Source organism: Dermacentor variabilis, chromosome 10 (genome assembly GCF_050947875.1).
Source record: "Dermacentor variabilis isolate Ectoservices chromosome 10, ASM5094787v1, whole genome shotgun sequence".
NCBI lineage: Eukaryota > Metazoa > Arthropoda > Arachnida > Ixodida > Ixodidae > Dermacentor > Dermacentor variabilis.
The window spans coordinates 391,304-417,917 of NC_134577.1; the positions used below are offsets into that span (position 1 = coordinate 391,304).

Consider the following 26,614-nt stretch of genomic DNA (forward strand, 5'->3'; position numbering starts at 1 on the left):
CAGGTTGGGTCTATTTTCCAAGTTGTCACTGACAGATATTCCCAAGTTATAGCTTGACTATGCATCAAGAACTATGTGGATCTTTGTCATGGCTCTTTCTATATTGATCACTGCCTGGTGCAGCATACAATAGACAAATTTGTTCTGTATATCTGATCCTGCAGTTTCTTCTACATTTTCTGCTACTTCTCTCTCAAAATACTCACGGATAGCCTTGTCCTGCAGGTCATCACGTTCCTTGCACAATTTCTTAGTCACCTGCATAAGCCTCTCCTCTGAAAATTGCTTGTTGTCATTCAGTGTTAAGTCATCCTTCCATGGCAGCTGCACCTGACATCTTCCTGCCTTAAACGCCATGGTTTCCCTGATGTATTGTAGCACATGGTCATTATTTGGCTTTGTCGTTGGTTCCTCCAAGATTCCAGTGCTTTCCAAATCCCAGAACTTCTGCAGTTCATTGACAGTCGTGTTAGATTTGGCAGTGACCTTGAGAACCATAACCATCAAAGATTTCAGTAACGCAGAACGAATATTCACAGGCCCTTGAACTGTCCATCTGAAGGTTGTGTCTATTATTATTAGTTTTGGTTGAATCTTGCAAATGCAGCCAGCAACTAGTGTCCAGTAATAATTGGCTCCAATTATTATTGATGTCTCGAAAGCTGAGTTGTTATTGCCCGCCTTTGTAGTGTCATTAGTCAAAGAAAGACTTAGAGATTTCACACTTTCTTGTATTACGATTGGTGGCGATGGTAGAACGTCGCAGGATAGTTGTTCTATCTCATGCGCCTCAATAGTGATGTGTTCCGATGTAGGGTCCTTCTTGATTTTGACTTCGACTTTCATGTCGAGTTCAGACTCTCCTCCTCCAAACGACCTCACAGCGATTTTTTTCAGATCTTTTCACTTTGTAGCCTAGATTTCTCGATAATCTGTTAAGGCTGAATGTCCTCTGGCTCCCATTGTCCAGCGTAATCCGTGCGTAGCACCCGATATCTTTTCCTTCCATTCATGAAAAAGCTGTCTGCAGCAGTATGCACTTGCGCTCTCAAGACTGCTGTTGCATGCATGTTGCAGGACTTTTTAACATCTAACTGCTCAACTTGAGCACTCGTATGTTGGTGTCCGCAACCACTGCTTGGCTGTTGAGTTGATGGCCCACGTGTACATGGTCGACACATGGATGTTGCGTGCCTTCCTTTGCGTGCCTTGCAACACACGATGTGGCATATGTTCACTGTGTGGTAAGGTCTTGTGCATCTGAAACATCTTCGCTCCCACTGCAAAGCTGCTTCTTCTGCTCCAACGTTATGTTTCTTCTGCAACCTTTAGTGTAGTGCCCAGTAATATGGCAGAAAATGCACTTTTTCAGCCCGGTAGTTTGAAGCGAGGACGTCCTTGGTCGTCTCTTACTACGTGGTGACTGGTTGGCATCATATTTCTCATGTGCCTCTTCTCTATGCGTATATGGAGGTTCAAAAACTCCATAATTTGTTTGAGGCTATGCATGCTCTCTACTGATGGCAATTCCAAGTCCAACATTGCTGATCTGTCGCCTGTGCCTTTCTCCATTTCTTTCACCTTCATTTCTATCCTCATGTCCTCCACTAGTGCAGTTTCCATGACAGACACTATGACTGTGGAGTAACTGTCCATTGCAACCCCCAATGACTGCAACACTCTTGCGTTTACTTGCAACTTTTGGAATAGTTTCTTCAAGCCATCTTTATCTTTGGAAGTCTTCACTGCTTCCACATTTGCGAATTCCTTAAGGTAGGCCTCTCTTAAGTTATCTTGTCGGCCGAACATTTCTTTCAGAAGGGTGACTGGCTGCTCGTAATTCTTCTAGGATAAGTGTAAGCCTTCTAATTGAGATGCTGCCTCTACATTGAGTGATGCCAAAAGGTAATTAAATTTCTGACTCTTTGGCACGTTCATTATATTGTGCACCAAAGCCTCAAATTGATGCCAAAACCTCGGCCAAGCTGTTCTTTTCTCATCAAATTTAATCATCTATAGCCATGGCAACTTACCTAACCCTTGCATTTACGAGACGTGGTTAGTACCTTGCACTGTGCTCACTTGGCGTGTCACTACTCCTGCTGTTTGTTGTGTCGCTTGGCTCAACTCTCGGATTTGTTCTTCTAACTTCACTGTTGCAGCGACAATCTTCATTTCATAGTGCAAGAAGCTTTCAAATTCTGTTTCCACATCTTCCAGTTCGATGAGCAATTTTACCTGGGAGTTCACCTTGTTTAATGTCTGTGACCAACTCTTCATCTGGTTTAGAAGCGTCGTTGGCTATCTTCTTATCAATTTCACTGGTAAACATGGTCACGTTTGCTTTAAGCGTCTTGCACTTCTTCGACAGAACTTCTCTGTTCATGTTTAAAATCATGTTGGAATATTTTTTGCCTCTGTGGCTGGGTTCCCAATGATCATCGGTCATGGTCCTCCCCGTAATGGTTCAGTGTTGAGCCAGACACCGCTGTCCCATCCTTGAACTCGCTGAGGCAAAGGGCATTGAAGGCGTCGCGTCTGTCTCTAGGTGTCCTGGTCACGGCACTATGTTTCAAAAGGACCACAAAGACCACAGAACCAATACGCTTCTGGTTTATTTGGAACAAGAACAAGGAAAAAATTAAGAGCGTGCTCAAGGCGACCACTTCTTTTGTCGTCTCGCAGCGTTACTATCAATCTGTTTTCTACAGTCACCTCACCAAAGCTCATCTAGCAAGTGCCAGCACTACCAAGACAGACATTCAACAGCCATCTGCCCGTATCATTGTCACTGAGGCACGTCGTTGCCTTCCTCCTTGCGCCTGGTCAGGAAATAATCTAGCCGACTGCTAACAGCCACGGGACGGGCAGTCACAGCCCTGCTCTATGTTGTCTCTTCTACGTCACGGACAAGGTCACCGACCAGCAATTACTCAGTGACAGCTGTTCAGGTCAGCATCCTGCCAGCTAGAAGAGCAGATTGTATATGTGCTCCCATCCTGAACTTGCAAACTATAAAATGGTCTCTCACGCTGAATCTGGGCCTCTGAAGAACGTTCTGGTGCCTCTTCATGTTTGCTGATGTCAATTACACCATCAGTACCAACTTTCTCACTGACCATGGCCTCTGTGTCAAGATGAAGCGGCAATGGCCCCTGGATGCAACAACTCTTCTTTTTGTTCAAGCCATTGCTGCACCGGAAACCACAGATGTAGCACTCCCTTGCGCCACACACCTTTGCGAGTTGCTAATACTACGAGATGTAGGGTCCCTATGAGACGACATGGCCTTTTGGGGTCGTCACAATTTTCTTTCGTTGAGTAGCACACAAAAATTATGCGTATGGAGTAGTTTATAATAATAATTGCAACCTCAGCAAGGGCAAATGACAAGATTGCAAAGTACCTGAAGTTTCAACGTTGCAGTGCACGTGCGACCGTTGTGTTCTTTTCCTGTTTGTTTTTTCATGAGTAAATTTACCGATACATCTTGAAAGGTCATCTTACGTCACTTGCTCATTAAATTTGACATGCCTAACATGGAGGCTATTGTAATGAATTTTCTACGATAACATATTTAACTCCATGGCTTGAATAAAGAGCATCATCAATTTGTTTTCAAATATTTCATGCAGGTTAAATTGTATCTCTTCTGTGATGGATAAATTTTTTTTTCCTGCACAGAAACCAATAAACCTTGAATATGTTGCAAACTTTGTATCCTTATGGCACCTGCATTAACCTTTGCCGTAATGGTAATTAACCACTTACGTAACATTATTGACTTGCTATAGTGGCACAGTGACAATGCACCCTCCTGCAATGTTGCGCAATTCTCTTGCAACAATGCGAATAGCAGGCAAACAGCCTGTTCTTATTTAGGTGAAACAAAAGCAAATAAAAACTGTGCAGTGAAGTCAGCCAGTTGTATCTCTTCCTGTGAATAATTGCATCCTTTAAGTATAAATGGTTCATGCACATCCACAGCTTATCAAGTGCAAACATGCAAACGTGCAAACATGCTTCTAATAACAGTTTATAATAAGTTTGTGATCGCATTTACTAGTGTGTAAGCTCATTAACAATATCATCTGTCATTACTACCTTTATTAGTAATAAAGTACTATGCTACTTGCAAAAACATTTTACCCTGGGATTCTAAAAGACAATTCTGCATTTTAACTTTACAGATTATGCAGTTTATTCAATAAAGGGCCACAAAAAGCTTTTTTGCAATGACACACATTTATTGCAATTTTTACTACATACAGGCAAAAAAAAAGAAACACACATCTCTCAACAATGAAATTGTTTTTCAATTTATTAAGCTGCCACTGTGGTTATGGTATTCTGCTAACATAAGGTGAGAGGTTGAATTGCCAGCTGTGGCAGTTTCCTTTCGATACGAGTCACAGGTAAAAAAAAAAGCCCTTGCACATAGATTTAGTTCATCCATCACCCTTTATTTAACCCAAAGGTCATTGTGTAAGGGGGGCATGCATATGCAAAATCTAACGAGCAATACTAAGAACAACCGAAAGCAAAGGGCCCAATTGTAAAACAAGCATCTTTCCGATACTTCAAATGTGGAAAACATTAATAGCGTCAATATGTATTGTTCAACAACACTGCACAAATAAGCATGATCAGGCATAGTAAGTACTCTATCAAGTAGCTGGTTCTACAGATGTATAAATGTCAAAAGACAAGAATGCTCATACTGCATCATGCGTACAGCAGAAAGAAACCTTTTTCAAAAGTAGTCTCTTCTGGTCGATATGAGTGTGGGGTAACCAGCAGAAACTTTATTAGAGGTCATTGTGTAATACTGCTTACAAAAGAATGAAGAGAGTGAAGAGGCTTTTAATGGAGTACCGCATGCTACTCTAATAGAAAGAATGATGAGCAAGAAAATTCATGGTAGGGCACTCAAGTTCAACCGTATCTTTTTGACAGAAAATTTCAGGTGAGAGTTGGAAGTACATTTGGCCCACCCATGCAAACAATAAAGACATACTACGAGACATATTACAATCGATGGAGTACTACAGTCTATGGAAAAGCTATCTTATACAGAAATCAAGAATGATTCAACAAGCTCTCGACAACATTGCAGACTTTCTTAGCCTGTTTGGCATCAAGCTTTCTAATAAGTTAGCTTACATCAATGCCAGAAATAAGACTAGAATCAAGAACTCCGCTAAATTGTATGTTGTGCTTTACATAGCCGGACAAATATACCCACAAGTCAACATCTCCGAGTCCGCAGCTAGTGTAAGACCAAGACGGCAGAGCCAGCACGTGGGTGAAACAATTATGCCACACCTGGACACAAATTGTACACCTGGTGAAGAGAATAATGTCAAAATCATGGGGGGTTGATGAGCAGATATTACTATCGAAAATGGCAGGTGCTGTACTTGTGTCCAAGGTATTGTACGGTATGAATTACAAGCAGCACAAAAAAAAAAGACACCTGAACGAACACAGGCATATGGGTACCGACAGGTCTTTTCAACTTTACCAAGCTTGAAGACCTCTACGAGAAAGAGCAAACAAACAAGCACCTAGACAGAGTAGAGGTGCAGCCTATGGCATAAATTCTTTGCCTCAAGAGCTCAGAACCTAGTCGCAAGATACTATACCAGCTAGCACATGAGCTGCAAAGACGACTACCACTCCCTTCAGAAACACAACCTCAGGAGCACCTGAACTAGAAACACAATGCACAATCACAAGCAATTTACACACATCATTTCTCCAGAAGTTGACGCTGAGGATGGGTAGCGTGAGGATGTCTTTGGGCTGACACGACGCCTTCGCTGCAGCTGATTTCGAATACTGCATATGTGGCGAGGGTAGCTATATGGGCTTGTTAACAGGTCACCTTGTAATTTGTTGTAGGGCAGGCAGAATGACATGGACATATATAGAAGGCACATGAGACAACACACAGTGCTGAACAGTCTAGCTGCGAACAACTGTTTACGTACGCTCTGCCTCTTTGCACTGACCCACAGAAACCACCACTGCGCACTCCAAAGCAAATTTAAACTTCAAGACGTTTTTAAATTACAAAACACACATATTATTTGCTCCCAATAAAGACCGGTCAACAATATTGTAATGCACAAGTTTTGTTCATTACATTAAAAGAATTATGCAATGTGTGCCACAAAACCTGGCAGTAAGCAACCCTTGGCGTCGCACCAGTCACGTTGAAATCGCAATCATGTGAAATAGGCCCTCTAAATAGCATTGCGATGCGTGCGACTGGACCAATTTTCGTCGTTACAGTTGCAGCATGTGAAACAACCTTTAGAACCTTGCCGCGCTTTCCCCGTTTCAGTGTCATGGGCGAGGATGACCACAGCGGAGCCGGCGCCATTACAAACAGTGGTGAATCCTTTAAATGAAAAACACAGCATCGAACAGCAGGAAGCATAGCAAACGTTAAAGCAGGTAGACCTAAAGAGAACAGAAAATGACTACAACAGCTGCTAGCGAATCGACAAGCGAGAGCGCAGATCCGAGGTTGCGAGATAATTAAAAGAAAAAAATTGAAAGATTGAAAGAACGTTAGACAGCAAAGCTGCAGCGCCATGTGCCACGTTCATTGTGACACATATTCGAAAAATCACTGCAAAGTAATAGTACCTAGACAATGCATGCAAATTCTGCAAATGCAGAAGGTCGAATTAATGTTTCTTAAGCTCCATAAAGGGAGCCTTTACAGTAACTCTAGTGGGGCGCAGGTTGGCGCACATCTCCTTTTTAAGCCGTCGCTAGGCATGGCTGTCAGTGCAGCTGACAGGATATAGAGCCCATGCACCCTGTTTTAGTGGTAATCTGCCACATGTGCAAAGGGCAGGCATGCTGAAATGGCATGGATGGAACCATTTGCGCTGTCTTCCCACGCCTTCAGTACTGGAGGTTGCATAATCTAGAATTTCGCATAGGCGTTGAAGCGAGAGGCAGATGAAGCCCTCACTGCCAGCGCTTTTCATGACAGCATCGTCCCACTGCGGGCTACACTATCAGCTGCGACGGGGGGGGGGGGGGGGGGGATGGACGCAAGAATGTGGCTGGCTATGCTTTGTGTAGCCTATGTGAAGATCTCGTCGACACAGCAAGAAATCACATCTTTTGTCGCCGACTCCGAAATCCAACAAAATAAATTTTTATTCTCACTCAAGCTTGCTTTTTCTGATCGCCCGATAATTTGGAAAATTTTGCAGTGGCTTCTGTGTAAGAAAAATTTGTCGGAAACTACTTATTTGCATGAAAGGTCAAATTTCATTGTAACGTTTCAAAATAATAAAGTAAATTGCCAATTTTACCGACTTTGTTATATTGCAATTAAACTGTATATGTGTAGACAGGCTACGGATTACCCATCCATGTATAGGATTATTATGTGATTTCGTGACAACGATCCATAATATTACCTAAAGCAGGGGACCGCCCCTGTCGTTTTTGTGTTCTCTCCCGCTGTCCCCGTCTTTATTTGCGGTCAATATGATATGCAGTAAACACCAACTAGGCCAAACTGAAGTTATTCTGAAGTTCTTCTCTTAAAAGTGCCACAGAACAGCCCTGGCAAATGTACCATGTCCACTTCTGTGCTTCTATGCTGCAGTGTTGCACATAATCAGAGCAAAGCAGACTGAGAAAATTCAGAACAAATGACTTATTTTTTTTTGTTGTTGCTAAGAAAACTGTTTGAAAGCTTTTGGACACCTTTTAAAGCTGCAAGTTGTGCAAAACGATCAAGCAGACAGAATTATTGAGATTGTTTCGAAGTGCAGGAAATGCTGTAGATGAGATGCTTTTGCGTCAACAGAGAGCCCCACTTTATTTGTTTTAAACTAAACAAATTTTCTGCAAGATCATGATACATTCGTGTGGTGGCAATAATTCTTCCCACAACCTTGCTACACATGTACAGCAGGTGAGCGGTATGCTTCCATTGCCCATGAAATGGTTAATTAATACACAAATGTGAGTGTGGAGGTCCATCCAATGGTAGTGCATCGATACTATTAGCAATCCAGCTATGGTTGGCAGGTAAATGTTCATGGTATGTTCTATATAATGATTATGAGATGATGCACATACCCAGTGACACAGGTTGGCATCAAAGAGGTTTGATGAAGAGTGGCAAATACCCTGCGACCCAAGTTGGTGTCAAAGAGGTTCATTGAAGAGTAGCATGTACCCAGTGGCCCATATTCAGTGACGCAAGTTGGCATCAAAGAGCTTCATTGAAGGGCACCACATTTCCAGGTTTACACACCCAATGACACAAGTTGGTCTGACGGTTGCTTTTGAACCTTTTTCCCTCAGCTCAGCAGTCCGGTGCTTTACTCATTTGACCATGGACTACTCAGTGACCCGAGTTTACCCAGTGACTACCTAGCGAACCAACATATTGTAAACTGGGTGAATTTCCCAAAGAATGCTAATAACATTAAAAGGCAAATGAGTGAGCTCTACCTTGCTCGGAATATCCACTGTCATCCAGCCCCCCTGTGGGGCGTGCATATGCAGCGGGCAGGTACCCTTGAGCCCCTGTGCGCAGGCTGCAACCCAGCAGCCAGCCTGGCTGCAGCTGTTGCTGAGGCCAAACACGGAATCGCTCACCAGCCGCCACAGACAGCTCATCAGGCCGCCGTGCTTGGTAGGGGTAGACAGCGACCCAGCATTCCATCTGCGTATATGAGCCAAACTCCGATTGGTTACATGTTGTGCAAAATATCTTCCAGTGCAGTTAAATGTGTTATTGCTTGGAATGCACTCCACCGCAGCAACATGCTTTGGGTAAGTGTGGGTGACCAACATTTTTCAAAATGATGTCTAAGTTACCACACCCTATGTACAGCAAATAAAAGTGTCAAAAAACAAAGTGCATGGTATTTTTAGAATTGATAGATAAAGCATGGCTGCTTGATCCCATGCTTTTTGGAGCAGCCTGCCACGTCATGTCGAACACAACGGGGAAAAACTAGCCGCCGAAGTTAACAATTGCCGCTGCTGTTTCCCGTGGGAGTAATGCACAAGTGCTTTTTGGCTCTCTAATTGTGTGCATAGCTGCATCGGGTAGGAGCAAAGGAAATATCATTCATGGAAACGCATGCTATAGAAGGTTAAATCAGTTTCTTAATGTATGCAGGGCCGTACGCAGGATTCCTTTCTGGAGGGGGGGGGGGGGTAGAATGGCTACCATTTTGACAGATTTGTAATGGCTTATTTTTGAGCGTGAATTAAGCACGTCACTTACATATAATAATTAGAGGGTACTTTTAAATGAACTATACTTAAATAAGTAAATAAATATTGGTGTTTTAACATAAATTCTGGTTAAAGCAAGAAATAAAAGTTTGAACTATAATACCACCAAAGCCGGGGCCCACCACCAGCCTGTGTTTCATGAACAAAAACTAACAGCCTTTGCTCTGCCGTTACTGTGCCCCGTGCCTATATACTGCAAGCTGTGGGCAAAATAGTTTTCCACAGTCAGTGAAATGTGTTTTTCGCTGCAGTTCCAAAAGCTAGTTGCAATTGCTATGTAGGTGAATGCATGCACTTATCACAAATGGCGATGGTAGATCTAATTACATTTTATTTGCATCCTGTTGGGTGTGCAGACACATTACTTGTGCAAATGGCCTTTGCTCTGCCGTTACTGTGCACCATGCCTACATACTGCAAGCTGTGGGCAAAATAGTTTTCCACAGTCAGTGAAATGTGTTTTTCGCTGCAGTTCCAAAAGCTAGTTGCAATTGCTATGTAGGTGAATGCATGCACTTATCACAAATGGCGATGGTAGATCTAATTACATTTTATTTGCATCCTGTTGGGTGTGCAGACACATTACTTGTGCAAATGGCCTTTGCTCTGCCGTTACTGTGCACCATGCCTACATACTGCAAGCTGTGGGCAAAATAGTTTTCCACAGTCAGCAAAATGTGTTTTTCGCTGCAATTCCAAAAGCTAGTTGCAATTTCTATGTAGGTGAATGCATGCAATTATCACAAGTGGTGATGGTAGATCTAATTACATTTTACTTGCATCTTGCTGGGCGTGCAGACCCATTACTTGTGCATATGATAAGTGTTTCGCAAGTCTCTGCTTGTTTTTGACGAGATACCAATCTCTGTTTACCAATGGCTCCTGACATAATAACACAATTGTGAAGAAGTACGCACAAACTACCGAGGGCGAGAGCAGATGCCATTGCGGCCGTCCTCAACAAGGGGAAAAGGAAGACAAGGGAGGCTCGTGCAGCAAATGAGAAGGGGCTCGCGCCACGAAGATCGTTGGAACGCCGGCACGACTAGGGCCACCGGGCCTACGGAACCCACATCTACCGGTGAGGTTCACTCGACCGGGCGTCCGTCTTCGGGACAGGGAACGCCTCGGGTTGTTGCACGGCATGAGACCTCGGAATGGCCTACTGCAGGCTCGAACCCGCATCTATGCGCGAGGTTCGAGAGAGCGAGCGTCCGTCATCGAGACGAGGAGTGCCTCGGGTCGTCGCCTTGCACGAGGCCTCAGGTCGGCCTGCTGACATCTTGGAACCTGCTTCTATGCGCGAGGTTTAGGTGACCGGGCGTCCGTCATCGAAACGAGCGCCTTGGGCCGTCTTCTTGCTCGAGACTTCGGAGTGGACTGTTGCCGTCTACGGAGCTGTGGGACGCGTCCACTTTTTCCGACCCCATGCTGCTGCGTCTGCTCTTCCACGCAGGTGATGATCCTACCAGCGAGTGTTCCACCTCGAAGACTCGTGGAATCTCACCACGCTCCTGACTTCAATCGCAACCTCGTGAGACTACATTTCTCTTTTTTTTGTCCTGTTTACGAACAGCCTGACATGCGTGGTTCTAGTTGAAGGTATTCTTTGTGATTATGTGCCGTCAAATATAATTGTCGTGTGTTTGCTAATTGTGGTATCCGTAACTTCTGGTTTCGGTTTTGGGTCTTTACATCAGGGCGCCACTCAGTGCCAAACGCTGCAAGTTGCCTCCTGTAAGTTGCCTCATCAGAAATAAACATTCATTCTTTGTCTGGTCCCCGACTGAAGCAAGTCCGGCTCTTTCTTGCGGCGCTGCGCGCCCCGGCCGTTTAGGCCTCATGCCGTAACCCTTTCATCCGGCCGCCCCGTCGAAGCTACAACAAACTGGCGACGAGGTAAACCGCTCACTTTACTTTTTACGTCCCCTTGCCTTTCTACTTCTGCTGCTCCCCTGCTTCCGGCATGCAAGACGCTACGTCCACTTCGACGTCGTCCACTGCAACTCTCCCGCCTTTGTTCTCCGTGCCCAGCATGGCGTTCGCACCGCCCATGCCGCCTTTCCTTGCATTACCCGGTACTCCTTCGGTACCGTGGCTCACATGGAAACGTTCTATTTGCACGTTTCTTCAGGCGACCAGATGCGAAGCATTACAAGACGAGAGGAAGAAAGCCAAATTTTACTGAGTAATTTAGGCTTTGAGGGGCAGCGTCTCTACTATGACCTCGCGTCGCAAACGGACCAGATGGCTGCTACGTTCGAAGACATTCTTCGCATCTTTGACCAGCACTACGAAGAAAGCTCCAATCCCCTGGTGCACCGCATTATCTTCCGGGGCAGGAAGCAACTACCTGGGGAAACCTTCCAGGACTTCGTCACCGCGCTACAAAGGCTGCTTGTGCGTTCGGCACTTGGCACCACGAGTCTCTTCGTGACCAAATCCTCCAAGGCGTCGCATCAAAAAGAGTACGAGAATGGCTACTATACGAAGGATCGTCCCTCATGCTCAAGAAAGCCGAGGAAATCGGACGAAGCGTGGAGCAAGTTGACAAGGAGCTTCAAGTCTTCAGCAGCTCGTCTATTCAGCGCGTCTCGACGCAACGACAAGCTGGCGTCGCCAGCCATCTCCTTCCTCGCCCGGGCGCGCAAGATGGCGGTCCCCACCCCCCTTCTCCCTCGACCCGGCGCCTTCAAGATGGCGATCAACGGCGTGGCAGACAGTCGCATCCTCGAGCGCCCGGCCAACGTGACGCCCGGCCCGAACTCTGCGAAACCAGTCGAGAATTCGCACCCCATTGCTACCGATGTGGCTCACCTCACCACATCGCATCTGATCCAGCCTGTCCGGCAAAGCATGTTACCTGCCATGCGTGCGGAAAAGTGGGACATTACGCTTCGGTTTGCCGTTCGAGGAACCGAACGCAGCGACAGCCTCTTGCTCGAACGCAGCTTGTTTCCGTTACCGCTGATACAGAATCAGCCTCTACAGTCCCGTTTGTGCTTACAATCCAAGCACCGAATTTCCGTCCGGCAACAATTCGCGCCGAAGTCCTCATTGCGAATACTACACTCAAGTTGCTCGTGGACACAGGAGCTACAGTGTCGCTGATGAACAGCTCCCTATACGAAGAACATTTCAAGGTTTTTCCATTATCTCCTTCGAGTCTTCGACTCAAGAATTATTCGCAGCAAGAAATTCTGCATTCAGGACGTTTCTCAGTGCTCATCAAGTATTGCAACAACACTGCGGTAGTGACATTTCACGTCACAAACCAAAGCATTTCTCTTCTGGGCTTAGATGCCATTCAAGCTTTGGGCATTGACATTCAAGGGTCTTCGCTCACATGTCAAGTATCAGGACTTCCAGCTGACCCAAGCGTTCAGCCTCCGTCTCTTCCGCACAACGCTCCAACAGAGTTTGCCCGTCTGTTCTCAGGGCAATTGGGACTTGTAAAAGACTTCGTCCACGACATTCGTCTCCGACCTTCAGTGCAACCAGTCTCAGCGAAACTGCGTCCGCTACCTCTGGTTCTCCGGGAGCAAGTCTCCGCCGAGCTGCAACGCCTGGAATCAGCTGATGTCATCGAACGAGTCACTGCGTCCGAGTGGATTTCTCCGCTCGTCGTCGTTCGAAAGAAGGACAATTCCATTCGACTTTGCGTCAATCTTCGAGACCCCAACAAGGCTATCATCACTGACGCCTTTCCACTACTGAGAGCTGACGAACCGTTGCATCGACTCGCTGGTGCTACTGTCTTTAGTAAGTTGGTCTTGCAGTCCGCTTATCATCAGGTTTTATTATCCGAGAAAAGCCGTGAGCTTACTACTTTTATAACTCATGACGGTCTTTTCCGCTTCAAGCGTGTGTGTTTCGGTTTGGCATCTGCGCCATCCGCTTTCCAGCAGATTATGTCATCTGTTCTGAAAGACTGTCCAGGCTCCTTGCGCTACCTTGATGATGTGCTTGTATGGGGTCACACTCAACGTGACCACGACAGAAATTTGCAAACAGTCCTATCTAGGATAAGTAATGCAGGCATGCAGCTTAACCACAAGTGCGTATTCAGTGTCCCAGAATTAACTTTCCTAGGACATAAAATTTCCGCAAACGGCATTTCGCCGATGGATAGTAAAATTCAGGCAATCGTGGAGGCACCACAGCCTAAGGACAAAAAGGCTCTACATTCATTTCTGGGCCTCACGGGATATTATGCTAAATTTATCCCGCAGTATGCCGACGTAGTGGAACCGCTAAGGAAACTCCTAAGGCAAGGACAAGCCTTTGTCTGGGATCGGGATACTGAATGCAGCTTTCAGGCTATTAAAGACGTACTTGCATCACGCCCAGTGGTACGCATGTTTCAACCGCATCTGCCTATTGTTGTGACGGTTGATGCTTCTGACGTTGGCATAGGAGCTCTCCTACAGCAAAAATGCAGAAATGAGCTCTTTACAGTAGCTTTTGCTTCTCGTACGTTATCTTCCGCAGAACGACGGTACTCCGTAGGTGAACGGGAAGCATTGGCATGTTTGTTTGCATGTGAACATTTGCATGTTTACTTGTGGGGTCGACAGTTCACTCTACGAACTGATCACCAAGCTCTAGTCGCATTGCTATCTTCAAAGGGTCCTGGACAGCGACCGTTAAGAATTTCAAGGTGGAATGCAAGATTGCTGTATTACAATATCTCCATTCAGTACTGTAAAGGTGACCAAAATGTCATTGCAGACGCATTGTCACGCCTACCTGTCCCTCCCGAATGTGAACCAGCACTAGATGAGGAAATAGTGTCTTTAGTTTCACCTTGTATTACAAAGGAGGAATTCCAAGCAGCCACACAGGCAGATCCAGTGTGCCAAGCAGTAAGAGGATGGAGAACTGCGGCGGACCTTCCGCCAGATTTACAGGCATATGCTGCTGTACAATCCGAATTGTCCTACATGAATAATCTACTTCTCCGAGGTGAACGTATCGTTCCTCCTGCTTCCTAGCGTCAGACACTCCTGTCTATTGCTCATGAAGGTCACTTAGGCATCACGAAAACCAAGCTCAGATTGAGAGGCATCTACTGGTGGCCTCACATGGATAGACAAGTTGAGGAACTCGTGGGAAACTGCTTTGTGTGCCAACAAGCAGATAAATCTGCCAAACCATCTTTTGCGCCATTACAACCTGTCGAATGGCCATTAAGACCATGGGAAAAGTTAGCCATAGACATAATAGGCCCTCTTGATCGTGCTCCACAATATGCTCGTTTTGCTTTGGTCATGGTTGACTATCATTCCAAGTGGCCCGAAGTTGCTTTTATGCCTTCCGTCACATCGGAAGCCATCATGCACAGTCTCATGTCCATATTCAGTATGGAAGGATTTCCTGATGCTATAGTGTCTGATAATGGACCACAGTTTGTTTCTGCACAGTTCGAAAACTTCCTGAAGGAAAGAGGCATTAAGCATTTCTTGTCCTCTCTTTACTACCCACAGGCCAATGGCCAGGTAGAAAGATTTAACTGTGTCCTTAAAGAATTCATACAGATTGCTATTTTGGAACAGCAAGACCTCAGACTTGCGGTCTTAGAATACTTGGCAATTTACAGGTTTACTCCACATACGACTACCGGTGTGTCTCCAGCTATGCTGCTCCATAGTCGACAACCACGAACTCGGCTGGACGTTGCAAACATGCCTCCAATTCATCCTGAATTTGCTTCTCCAAAATTGCGCCAGGAAGTGCAGAGTAGAGTACGTGAAAAACAGGAAAATACTAAAAAGTATGCGGATCATCGTCGCGCAACTAAATGTCCTCAGATTCAGCCAAGCGATCTGGTTAGGGTACGTACTTCACGGAAATCTGGTCCTAAATACTCCGGTCCGTTCAAGATTTACCGCAAAGTAGGTCGAAGTACTTTCCAGCTTGAAAATGGCAAGCGTTGGAACGCGTCTAAACTGGTGAAGTACTCGGTACGTCAGGGGGAAACAAACGAAAGGAGTCACTTCATTGACGGAACATCCTTTGACGATGGTTTTCCACCTTTTCTTCCAGTTCCTACTGGTACTCATTTTTCTGCTGCAACCCCTTCTTTGCAACCACCTTTCTCACCACCGCCACCTCCGGGTTCACCCCGTGCAGAACAGTCTCCTGAACGTCCGTGCGACAGTCTTCCCCAAGACACTGCCCCTGAAGGCACTCAGGTCTCTGACACACCTTCTAGCCCCAGTACGAGTAACACTTCTGCTGTTCCTCCTCTACAACCTGAACCAGTCCTCCGTAGGTCTACACGCCATAGACAACCTCCGGAACAGTTTAAGGATTATGTTTCCAAGTAGCTTGTTGCCTTGGGTTACTGTCCACAGAGGTTTCAACCCTCCCATGCGAATTCGGCTCTTAACGCGAAAAGTATTTCCTGTCATGTTCGTTAGGTGAATAGGACATATGTGGTATCCTTCAAATGGGGGGATTTCTGGCAGCATAAACGGTGCTATACGCACGCTGTACTTACTGCTATACTACAGATCTATCAGTGGATCCTAGTTATAGGAACACTTTTCTTCATTTCTTAGCATCCCCGCAGAAGGGATACCATACGTCTTGTATGTTACGTTTCTTGCAGCATAAACATGTATGCACATTTTCACTACGGTAGTAGCCGCCATACTAATTTGTCTTTCATGCCAAAAAGTTTGTAACATTAAAAGTCGTTAGCATTCTTAGAGGGGGGGGGGGGGCGGACTATGGAGTGTAAAGTGCTTTTACGCACAATGCCCAATCCACGACAGCCACAAAGACTGTCTCGAGTCAGGCTCAGGGCGAATGATCCACCCATCTGTGCTGTCCCAGGGGGCACACAGATGTTTGTTACTGTATACTTCTGTACTTTGTGAATTTTCTATGTGTTATCTGTGTGTGCAAGGCTGCATCTCATCATCCTCCCAAGACGGGTACTGGAACTGCAGAACTGGAGTGCAATAACTCATATTCAGTGTTCATGTGCGTTTTTTTTTAAATGGGGAAGCCAGAGATATCATTTTCTATTGCGTACAGATGTCATCACTAATCATGTGTGTTACAGTGCTAACATGTGTTCTTTGACTCGTGACTTACTTTTGTTGCGAGGAGAGCGAGTAGAGCATTTTTCCTTTCAAGGGAGAGGTGATTCGGTATACGTAACTTCTGGTTTTGGTTTTGGGGCTTTACATCAGGGCACCACTCAGCATCAAACACTGTGAGCTGCCTCCTGTAAGTTGCCTCCTCAGAAATAAACATTCATTCTTTGTCTGGTCCCCAAATGAAGCAGTCCGGCTCTTTCTTGGGGCGCTGCGTGCCCCGGCCGTTTAGGCCTCATGCCGTAACCCTTTCGTCCGGCCGCCCCGTCGAAGCTACAACACTAATCATGCACCGTCTCCTCCATCTTTCTCACATCACACGCTTTGCAACGTGACGATTTTAACCCATCACAACCACGTAACCACGATACAAGAAAGGTATGAATGCTTAGAAGCAAACAAACAAGTAAGCCCTACACTAAAAACTTTTGTTACCATTCACACATTCTGCTTGCTGAGAAAATTCGTCTCAGTTGCAGAGAGCATAGAAGGTTTGCAGCTTGGGCTAGTCGGGGCTAGCTTGTAATGGACTCTTGAAATATTGAGAGCAGACTAAATGAGAAAGTTCTTCCTTCTCGGCAACTTGCAAAAGTCTGTGAGAACCTGTTCCAGGGTCACTTGAATTTCTTGATGGACACTGAGCAGTGCTAGCCCAGTCGATCTGTCTTGGTTTATATGATTCCAGAGATAGCTCTTCACCCTTTTCAGTGTCAAGAAAGTCCGTTCTGGGGTTGACGTAGACACAGGTAATGTTGCCAGGATAGAAAGCATGCTGTAGACATTAGGAAAAAAATTGTTACACGTCCCCAAAGGCCTGCAAAGCTGCCAGGATAGAGAGCATGCTGTAGACATTAGGAAAAAAGTTGTAGTTACACGTCCCCAAGGCCTGCAAAGCGCAAGCTGGGTGATCCTTTTCTTCGATTTGGCAGCATTTTCTCATCCACAGCATCAACTCTGCTTCGATGGCATCAGCTGAAGGAATGTTGCCAAGATAAAGCTTCACTGTGTCAGCAACAGCAGAAAGCCTAGCTGATAAGAATTTTGGCAGCAGCATGTTAAGCCCAACCACAACCTTTCTATCGGCATTGAAACGGTCTCTTAATCTATTTTCGAAGTCTGCCAGAAAAGACAAATACACATTCCTCCAGTGGTGTTTTTCGGTAGTAGCAGAAGGTACGTTGCTTCTTTGTATCTGCCTTCCAGTGATGCATAGTAGGGCCATCTCAACGTTTGTGATTTGCAGCAAAGAGAGCGACTTCTGAAAACTTGCATTGAATTCTGTTTCCGCACTCGACCTTTTTCTGGAAAGAACAAACCTCACACATAGGGAAATGAGGGCAGAGAGAGAGAGAGAAATAAACTTTATTGTTAGACCGGGTTTCTTGAGCCCAAAGTGGGTGGCCTCCTCAGTCCAGGTAGCCATGGCTCGCTGCCGCCGCCCGAGCCCTTTTCACCAACCGTAGCTGGCTGTCAGGGTCTTGCGTCACCAGCAGAGCCTCCCACTGGTCTTCCGATTCTTCCTCCATATCCGCTTCTTTCTGCATGTTATCGCCTGGTGGTGATGATGATGACGGTGGTACTTCGCGGTTATTTCTGCACTCCAGCACCATATGGCGCAAGGTGTTGGGCGTGTCCGGCGGGCAGAACTTGCAGTCTCGCCTGTAGGTGCCCGGATACATGGCGTGCAGCAGTGTTCCATGCGGGTAGGTTCCAGCCTGGAGTCTTCTCCAGGTTACCGCTTGCTCCCTACTCATCGTCTTATGCGTGAGCGGGTAGCAACGCCTCTGCTTCCTGTAGTGTCCAAGTACTTCTTGGATATCCGTTCATCATCCTCGTCGCAGTCGTTGGTCCGTGTTCTCTGCGTGTCGAAGATGGCTCGGCGTGCATGATCTCGAGCCCAGCGTGTGAGCCGCGGTGTGCGCCGCCTGGTTCCCCACGAGAGACTCGTGTCCCGGCATCCAGAGGATTTCTGCTGTTTCTATCTCGGTGTTGGTCAAGACCTGAAGTGCTGCCTTTTCGATCCTTCCGTTCACATACCTCCTGCATGCTTCTTGCGAGTCCGTCACCACGGTTACCAGGGTCTTCTTGCACGTTGCGATGGCCAGGGCTATGCCCAGCTCCTCCACTGTGCTCGCGTCCTTGGCACGTATGGATGTGGCTGTAAGTTGTTCGCCCTTCTCGTCGACCACGCTGATTGCAAATCGGTCGTTTGTTCTGTACGCAGCTGCGTCCGTGTATCTCACATTTTCTTCTTTGCTGTTTGTGCGTTCCAGTATGTGCTTGAACGCCTGTATTCTCGCCTGTCTCCTTTCCCTGTTGTACTCGGGATGCATGTTTCTGGGAATGGTACTTATGTGCAGCTTGTCCCTGATCTCGTGTGGGATACGCTGAGGTAGGTGCCTCTCATGCTCGACTTGGTAGCCCAGATCTTGGAGCAGGGCTCTTCCCGTTTTTGTTAGCTTTAGTCTCTCCAGTTGGTTGACGTGCGCTTCCACGAGCTCTTCCCACGTGTTGTGAACTCCCATTTTGAGTAGTTTCACTGTGGATGTGGAAGGGGACAGGCCCAACGCAATTTTGTGGGATTTTCTGATGAGGGCGTTTACTTCGTCTCATAGACTATTCTTCATGTCAACGTATGGGCTCCCGTAGGTGACGATGCTCATGAGCAGTGCTTGTATTATTCTCATGCAGTCTTCCTCCTCGAGTCTGTGCCCTATGCTCGTCACTGTTTTGATAAGGTGGGTTATTTTTTGCATTGTTCTCTGAATTTTTTCTAGCTCTGCTGCCCTGGCTTCGTCCTTTTGAATCAGGAGCTCGAGGATGCGGAGCCTCGTTACCTGCGGAATCATGATGCCTCCCACCTTTACTTCCGGGTCTGGTATATGCTGCGGTTGTCGGCCTCTTGTGCGCTTTCTTAGTACCAAGAGCTCTGAGTTTCTGGTGCGCACGTCAGTCCACATGCTTCCAGGTACCTCTCCGTTGTGTCAACAGCTTCTTGCAGAGCGTCTTGCTGTTTACCTGTCGACCCTCCCATAGTCCAGATGGTGAGGTCGTCAGCATATATTGCGTGACCAATCCCTTGTATTTGCTTCAGTTGTTTGGGTAGTGAGCTCATCACTAGATTGAATAGCATCGGCGAAATGACGGAGCCTTGTGGCCTTCCCTTTCGCGGTATGTCGAATTTCTCAGAGGTTAAGTTGCCTATCCTCACTGTGGCTGTCTGTTCTTTCAGAAAAGCTTTGATGTAATTATATATATATTTTTACCGCAGTTATATACGTTGAGGTGTTGCAGTATGGTTTCGTGTGACACTTTGTCGAAAGCCCCTTTCACGTCAAGTGCGAGGATGGCTCTTTTGCTGTGCGTGTCCAGTTTGTCGATGACTTTTTCTTTGATCTGCAGCACACGTCTTGCGTGGACAGGTGAGCTCTAAATCCGAACAAGGTGTTTGGGACGTGTCCGTTGTCTTCGAGATAAGCAGTGCGAAATACATCAGTGGCCTTGTCAGCTAGAACTGAAAAACATGAACCTGAGTTGACATTGTCAACTATCTTTGTGTGGTTTTACCACAGAGGGTAATGAACTCATCTTGAATTTTTGGGCTTGTTTACAGGCTACTCGCCGGAGATGTTTCAATATAAGCTCTCATGGAGCCGTCTCCACATTTTGCCCTTGACCTAAGCAGTGTGCAGAAACTTCTGTCGTTTGTCAATGACAGCACTTGAGACATATTTATTGGACCAGAGTTGTATGTGCCGCTAAGCAGCACTTCTTGCTTGCCAGACACAAAAAAAAAGGATTGTTTCTTTCATCGGTAGCAAGTTCTTGGGGTTTTCTTCCACCTGCTTTTTAAGGCCATGGTAAAGTTGTGTTAAGATGTCATGCTGTGAGCAGGACTGGATTGCTAGAAAGTTCTCAGATACCATTGTTGACATGGCCTGACAACTGCTGGATGCGTGGCTCTTGAAGGCGTGTGCATGGCTTTGTTGCAATTGTAAATGCATTAGTTACAAAGCAGCCCAAGTGCTGGTATTCCTACACACTCAACCGCGAAGACTACGCAATATTTGCATAATGCTCCTTGAAGCTTCTCTGAATATTCATAGTTAGCTGAAAGGGTCCAGAGATCAAGCAGCAGCCTGTCTATCATCTCTGGATCAAGTAAGTGCTTCATCTTTGAAACAAAAAGCCCAAAGTCAAAAGCATTTGCACTCGTTGCACTGAGGGCAAGCGAACCAGAATGTGTAGGTGCTGTGCCACTCGTCTTGCGTCGGTATTACTCCACGGTGAAGGCGTAACTTTGCACCATCGCTGACTGCAGAACAAAGGCCACTTGGAGCTGCACAGCGGCGGCCATCATTTCTTGGTGGCGTGTGGCTGTCGTGCTTGTGATTCTTTAGGGCCTCCTGTGATTCGTTCTCGTGAGCATTCACATGCTCCGTTTTCCCAAGTCGCTACAGAAATTCCGACGTGCTTGGCTTTCCGCCTGTTCAGAGAAAGGGGCAGTTTTGCCCATTGACAGAGGTAGCTCTTCTACTCTGCCTGTTTCATTTATTTGGACTTTCTTGAAGTAAGAGGCAAGTTATGTTTGCTTGGTTGCAGTGGGCCTTTTCATTTCGCTACAATCCTGTGCACGCAAACAGAAGTGGCCGACTCCAAAGAGACTTATTTGCAATTGCCTGACGAAAACGTTGGGAAAATGGAGAGAGTTAACGCGCAAAAAACCTACCCCAGACACTGCCTCCTGCTCCGCGCTTGTATTGCACTTAAAACTGCAGAATCTCCTTGGGCTCCGCATTTTACAAGTTTTTTTTTTTTTTAATAATCCAGGAGGAAGGGAAATGTTGGCTTCACTGCAGCAATTTTATGGTTGTTCTTTTCTCTTATCTGGTTTTTAATCTTATATAGAAGGCAAGGAAAAGCCACCTTCTTTTTTCTTTCTCCCCTCATGCCACCCTGCAGGCTTTTTTTTTTCCGCATGCCACCCAGATGGACAGAGCTGTGTGCTTGCTATCTATCAACAGACATGCAAAGCCTGAACTACTCATGTGAACTGCGTACCGCTACACATGGCTTGGGAACAGTTCGCACATATTTTTCACTGTGTGCTTCACATCCGTGCATACCCAGCAGCAGCAATTATCCTTTGACAGCGTGTGCTCGCTGCCATGTGGAATTGCTTGAAATACCTTCCTTTGACCACAATCGCAGCTATCCTTCAATGTTTGCTCAGGCTTGTTTTTTTCTGTGGTAGGACCCAGGGAACGGGGAGAAGTGACATGCGTCGGTGCGCCATTGTTCCACAAATGACTGCGGGCGGCTCACCACTGCCATTGAAAGAAACATATGCGTTTTCCACAGGGACTGGAAGCTGGCAAGCACGGTCCACACAGGCTAAGAACTTCTCGAGCGGCAATGGACAGAGAAAGTAGTGGGAGCCAATAAAGGAGTTGCCATGGGGTTAAAGATAAAAAAAAAAAAAAAAAAGTCACAAGCCGACACGGCACGTACAGCACAGTCGCATCGGAAGCTGGAGGAGCAGCTAATAGGAGCTCTAGTTTTGGCACCACCCACTACAGGTGTTTGTGGCGAAATATCTTTGCATCGTTTTCACGAGAACGATCTGAACTGTCCGCCCGGCGTTGACGGCTCAGCTGTGGCTTGTTCTGCTCTCTGCACAGCGGTCTGATGAGCCCGATATTGCCATGTTGCAGCCGTACGCGTAGCTCTACGAATGGCTTCTTCAGGTTCATCCCTTGGCACACACAGCACAGACACAGCGTAAGCAGGAGGAGCAACTAAATAGGAGCTCTTTTTTTTTGGCACCACACCCTACAGGTATTTGTGGCGAAGTATCTGTGTCATTTTCATGAGAACGATCTGAACTGTCCGCCCGGCGTTGACGGCGAGCTGTGGCTTGTCCTGCTCTCTGCACAGCAGTCTGATGAGCCCGATGTTGCTAGGTTGCAGCCGTATGCGTAGCTCTATGAATGGTTTCTTCAGGTTCGTCCCTTGCGAGGAAGGGCCGAAGAGTAAAAACAGGTATCCAAACTATGTGGCCCACATGTCACAATCCCTTGACCTGTTGCATGGTACGTTGCTGTTGGTAATGGTGACAAGTAGTCACCTAGCCTGCTACATTCACGGTCAGCCACATGCTTCATGCAACTGCTATATGCAACTGCTACAAGTAAGGACACCTTGTGGAATATAACAGAATCACAATGACACTACGTGGCACTACCTTCTTTCCGGTATTCGAATGCTAGGCAGGAGTAGCAATGCTTTGGCCAGAGAAATCATGGAGGCATATCATATTAGAAAGAAAAAAAGTGCCTGTATTAGTGATATGCTGGTTGTTTTGCGTAACAAGGAAAAGCAGTTAGAAATTATGCTGTAATCTATGCGCTTCTTGATATGATGCATTGGCTGACTTGATGGGCAGTGCACTTGCACGATCCTGGTCTGCTGTGTACTTAAGTAGGCAAAGTCTTCAGAATAAAATTTAGTTGCGAGTTAGCGCTTGTCCTGTTCTTGTGCGTCTGTCTTCTGTCCTGTCTCGGAATTGTGCTTACCATTATTCAGTTAAGCATGAACCAACTAGCCCAGCAACAAAGTTTGTTATCTTACAGCCCATAACAGCTTACACTGTAAAATGAGACGCGAAGGAACTAGAGGGTGAAGTGCAATGCTTAGCAAGGCAGGCAGGTGAGAAAGGGAGCGCTGAGGTGGTCTTGTCAAAGGGAAGGCTTGAGGAAAGGAAGAAGAGGAAAGTAATATTAGGAAAGTTACAGTGCATGAAAAATTTTGGCAACTGGCAGTCGCTGTGAAGGCACGTAAGTATTTTAGTTGTGGGGTCTCTCACACCGTGTTCTTGAGACAAAGGAACGACAACACAGTAGTGCAAACAATCACAAGGGCATTTATTGCACCTTTCATAGATCAGTGCCTGCTAGCCGAGTTGCTATCCACAAAACATGCCGATGGGCGCGCGACAAATCTAGAAGTCTGACTCACCGCGACCGGAAGCGAGCGAATATGTTCGCCCCATGCTGGATCCCAACGCCTGGTCCTTCGCGTGTCTGGTCACGCGAATCGTGGCGTGTTCGAAGGCGGCCACGCGAGACAGTCTCGCAGAAGCATGGTCTCAGCGCGCGCGGAAATGTCCGCGCCGTTCGCCGACCCGCCGGGGAAGCGCCAGCCCGTCCTCCCCTTGCGCCCCCAAGTCACCCTGCCGTGAGGCGGCGTTAGCAGCGCAACACTTGCGCCATCTCTCGCACTGCGCTTGTACCACCCTACCGCCGCGGGCGCCAGGCCACGCGGCGGGCGAAGCCGCCCTGCAGGAGACGAGCCATGCGGGAAAACTAGATCTCAGGGGAGGCGTGAGAGTCACGCATTCCCACATAGTATAGCCCATAAAGTTAAAGCACACAAAAATTTCACGGCGGTCAGGACCCCCTACTAAAACTGCATTCTAAAACTGGTACAGCGCAACATACAAAGGATGAAACAAGCCGAGCCAGCCAGATGACCCTAGTGTACAGGACCCCCTAACACCCCCTAGTTACGGCCCTGAATGTATGCATGGGTGCGATGCAACTTTGTTAGCACAGAAACCTAGAGGAATGACATATCTGAAAATACAAAAATCACTTCAGGGACTGGTAGCGTTACGTCACCCTCGTGGACAAAAGCACCGGTGGCTCAGTTCTTGCAGCTTTGCAGACTATGGCACACGGCTGCAATACTGTGTGCAGCACATCGACCACGCTGTTATCAATAAGCCTAGGCAGTGGCTGTACCTCGAGCTGATATGAACCCAGAGACGAAACCCCACAGCCAGTGCCTCGGTAGGCCTCGTCACAGAGACGGCCCTCAGCAACGGTGCTCCAGTAGGACTAGCCCTCGGCTTTAGCACTGGCCTCCACAACGATTCTAGAGCAGGTACCCCTCAGCAGCTGCACCAGGCGGTAGGCCCATGACAGGAATGGCAGCAGTAGCTCTTGAACAAGGACCATGCACTGGTTCTGCAGGTCTTCGAGCTTCTGAGCTTGAGCTCACTTGGATGTCTTGCTCGTTTCCTTTTTCTCTCCTGAGCTCATGCATGTCCATGCCACCTGCCCTCAGCTTACCTCCTTCCTTTTTCTTTGATTACACAATGTCCACACACATAAGTAAAAAATAAAAATGAAATGATAAATGTGAGGTTCATTCCTCACAACTGGGTTTCATGAATAACCTCATTCACAGGAACGACAATGCATGAACTGAGGCTGTATGTTGTAGTAACTTCCTTCCTTATATTCAGTGCCTCATCACCTGCCATTCCAGCCCTGACTGCCATAACAGTGACATGTTCCTGTTACAATAGAGAAGCCTTGTCAGCAACCTACATCATTCAGGGTCACAGGAGCAGTCTTTCTGAGGCACCTCAAGTCTTAGACACACACGCCGAGAAGCAGCAGATGCATTCGATTGCATGTCTTCTACGCGTCTGTTCGATTAGCAGACCTAAGCACATAAGTGCGAAGTGAGAAGCATCATCATGGAAATGATGTTTTTTTATTTGTTATTGTTGTTTCTTCTGAAGTTTTTTGTTTTTCATAAAAGAAATGTTCAGTGCATGTGTGTGCAGTTTGGTATTTATTTAAGCTCTTTATCTCCAAATAAAAACTCAGTGCCCTTCCACTCTGAAGAAGGATGACAAACGAAGCTGTGTATGTGGGTCCTTCAATGGTGAACTGCACCTCTGCCACGGGTCAGTCTGGCATTTCATTATTTTTGGGACCGGCGTACGTATGAGGAGTGCTTAAGAGGTAGCTTTAGCTCGGGTTCTCCTATCTAAATACAGGTAAAAGGAGAATACGTTTTTCTCAGCAACCACTGCGGCAAACTTGATGAAGTTTGTTGCATTTAAACAAAAACTTAAATCTAGTGACTGTTGGTCTGGATTTTTTTTATCTAGGTCCTCAATTTTTTACTAAATATTGGCAAAAATCGAAAATTTGCAGATAACGAAACTAGCAAGTTTACAACTCCATAACTCAGCAATGAAAAATGATATTCCAATTCTGTGAATTGCACCTCACAGCACATCTAAAGTGTGAAAAATTGATATGTTACACATGAATCTCAAAAATTTAATGTGTAAATACAGCTTTTGCAAACCATTCTACGCAACGTAACAAATTCACGTAACATATAAATTGACACAATGAATTTGTCTGCTTTGAATGATCTAATGGATACCGTTTACAGAACCGCAATATCTGTTCTCGACGGAGAGCTTTTAATTTGTAAACTTCGTGCTCCTATTTTTTTCAAACTTTCGAAGTTTATAAAATTCTTTCAACAATATTCAGGCCTGAAATCGAAATTCCACTTCCAATAGTCACTAGAATTTAACTTTCTCTCTGAAATGCAACAAATTTCATTAAAATCGGTCCAGGGGTTATCTCGGAAAAGCCTTTCTATGATTTACATGTATTTGAATAGGCCGTGCCGGAGTGACACTTATGAGTGATCACGTTTGCTGCGCACACTTCCCTCTAGGTAAAAAAGAATTGTTACAATATGACTCAGTACACTCTAAGACTGTAAAGTGTGGAATTGCCTTACTTTGCCTGGAATCAGCTCTGCGCAAGTCATGTGTGCATGTGATGCAGGCGAGTTTCTGCCATCAACTTGAGAGACATTAAAAGCAGGCTACCCTCAGTCTGTCTTAAATTCCGTGGTCAAGTCCCTCCTGCAGAAGCTAAAAACTACCACTGCGAGTGGGAAAACGCACTCGAACGAACGGGAGCGAGTAAAACCAGAAGTGGTACCTTATGTGCACCGTGTGAGCCACAACCTCAAGAAGGTAGCTACCAGATATGGCATGCCGGTTGTCTTTTCAGCTCCCAACAAGTTAGCTCAATCGTGCCCCTGGATCACACGCGAGGGGCCGCGGGGCTGCCAGAAGCAGCATGCCAAACATTTCAGGGACTGTGTTGAAGGGGTGGTCTACAAGATACCCCTAGATTGCGGCAAGTCATACGTCGGACAAACAGGATGTTGTATTAATGACAGAATGAGGGAGCACGCTAATAGTATTGGTAAGTGTAACAAGGCACATCTTCCTACACACTGTAAAGCCTGTCGTTGTACACCATGCTTTGAACAAGCATTGATTCTTGGCAAAAGTAGGAACCAAACTGCAAGGGAGTTGTTGGAAGCGT

General features: G+C 46.4%; 1 protein-coding gene across 5 annotated transcripts in view; it reads right to left on the reverse strand.

The window, feature by feature from the left end:
* Window positions 1-26,614, reverse strand: part of Pi3K21B (phosphatidylinositol 3-kinase regulatory subunit alpha) — a 223,147-nt gene that overhangs the window by 167,925 nt on the left and 28,608 nt on the right. For all 5 annotated transcript variants that reach the window (XM_075671265.1, XM_075671263.1, XM_075671262.1 and 2 more), the window contains one exon: window positions 8,497-8,710. In XM_075671265.1, coding sequence (XP_075527380.1) covers window positions 8,497-8,710 — 214 coding nt within the window. The remainder of the gene's footprint in view (window positions 1-8,496; window positions 8,711-26,614) is intronic.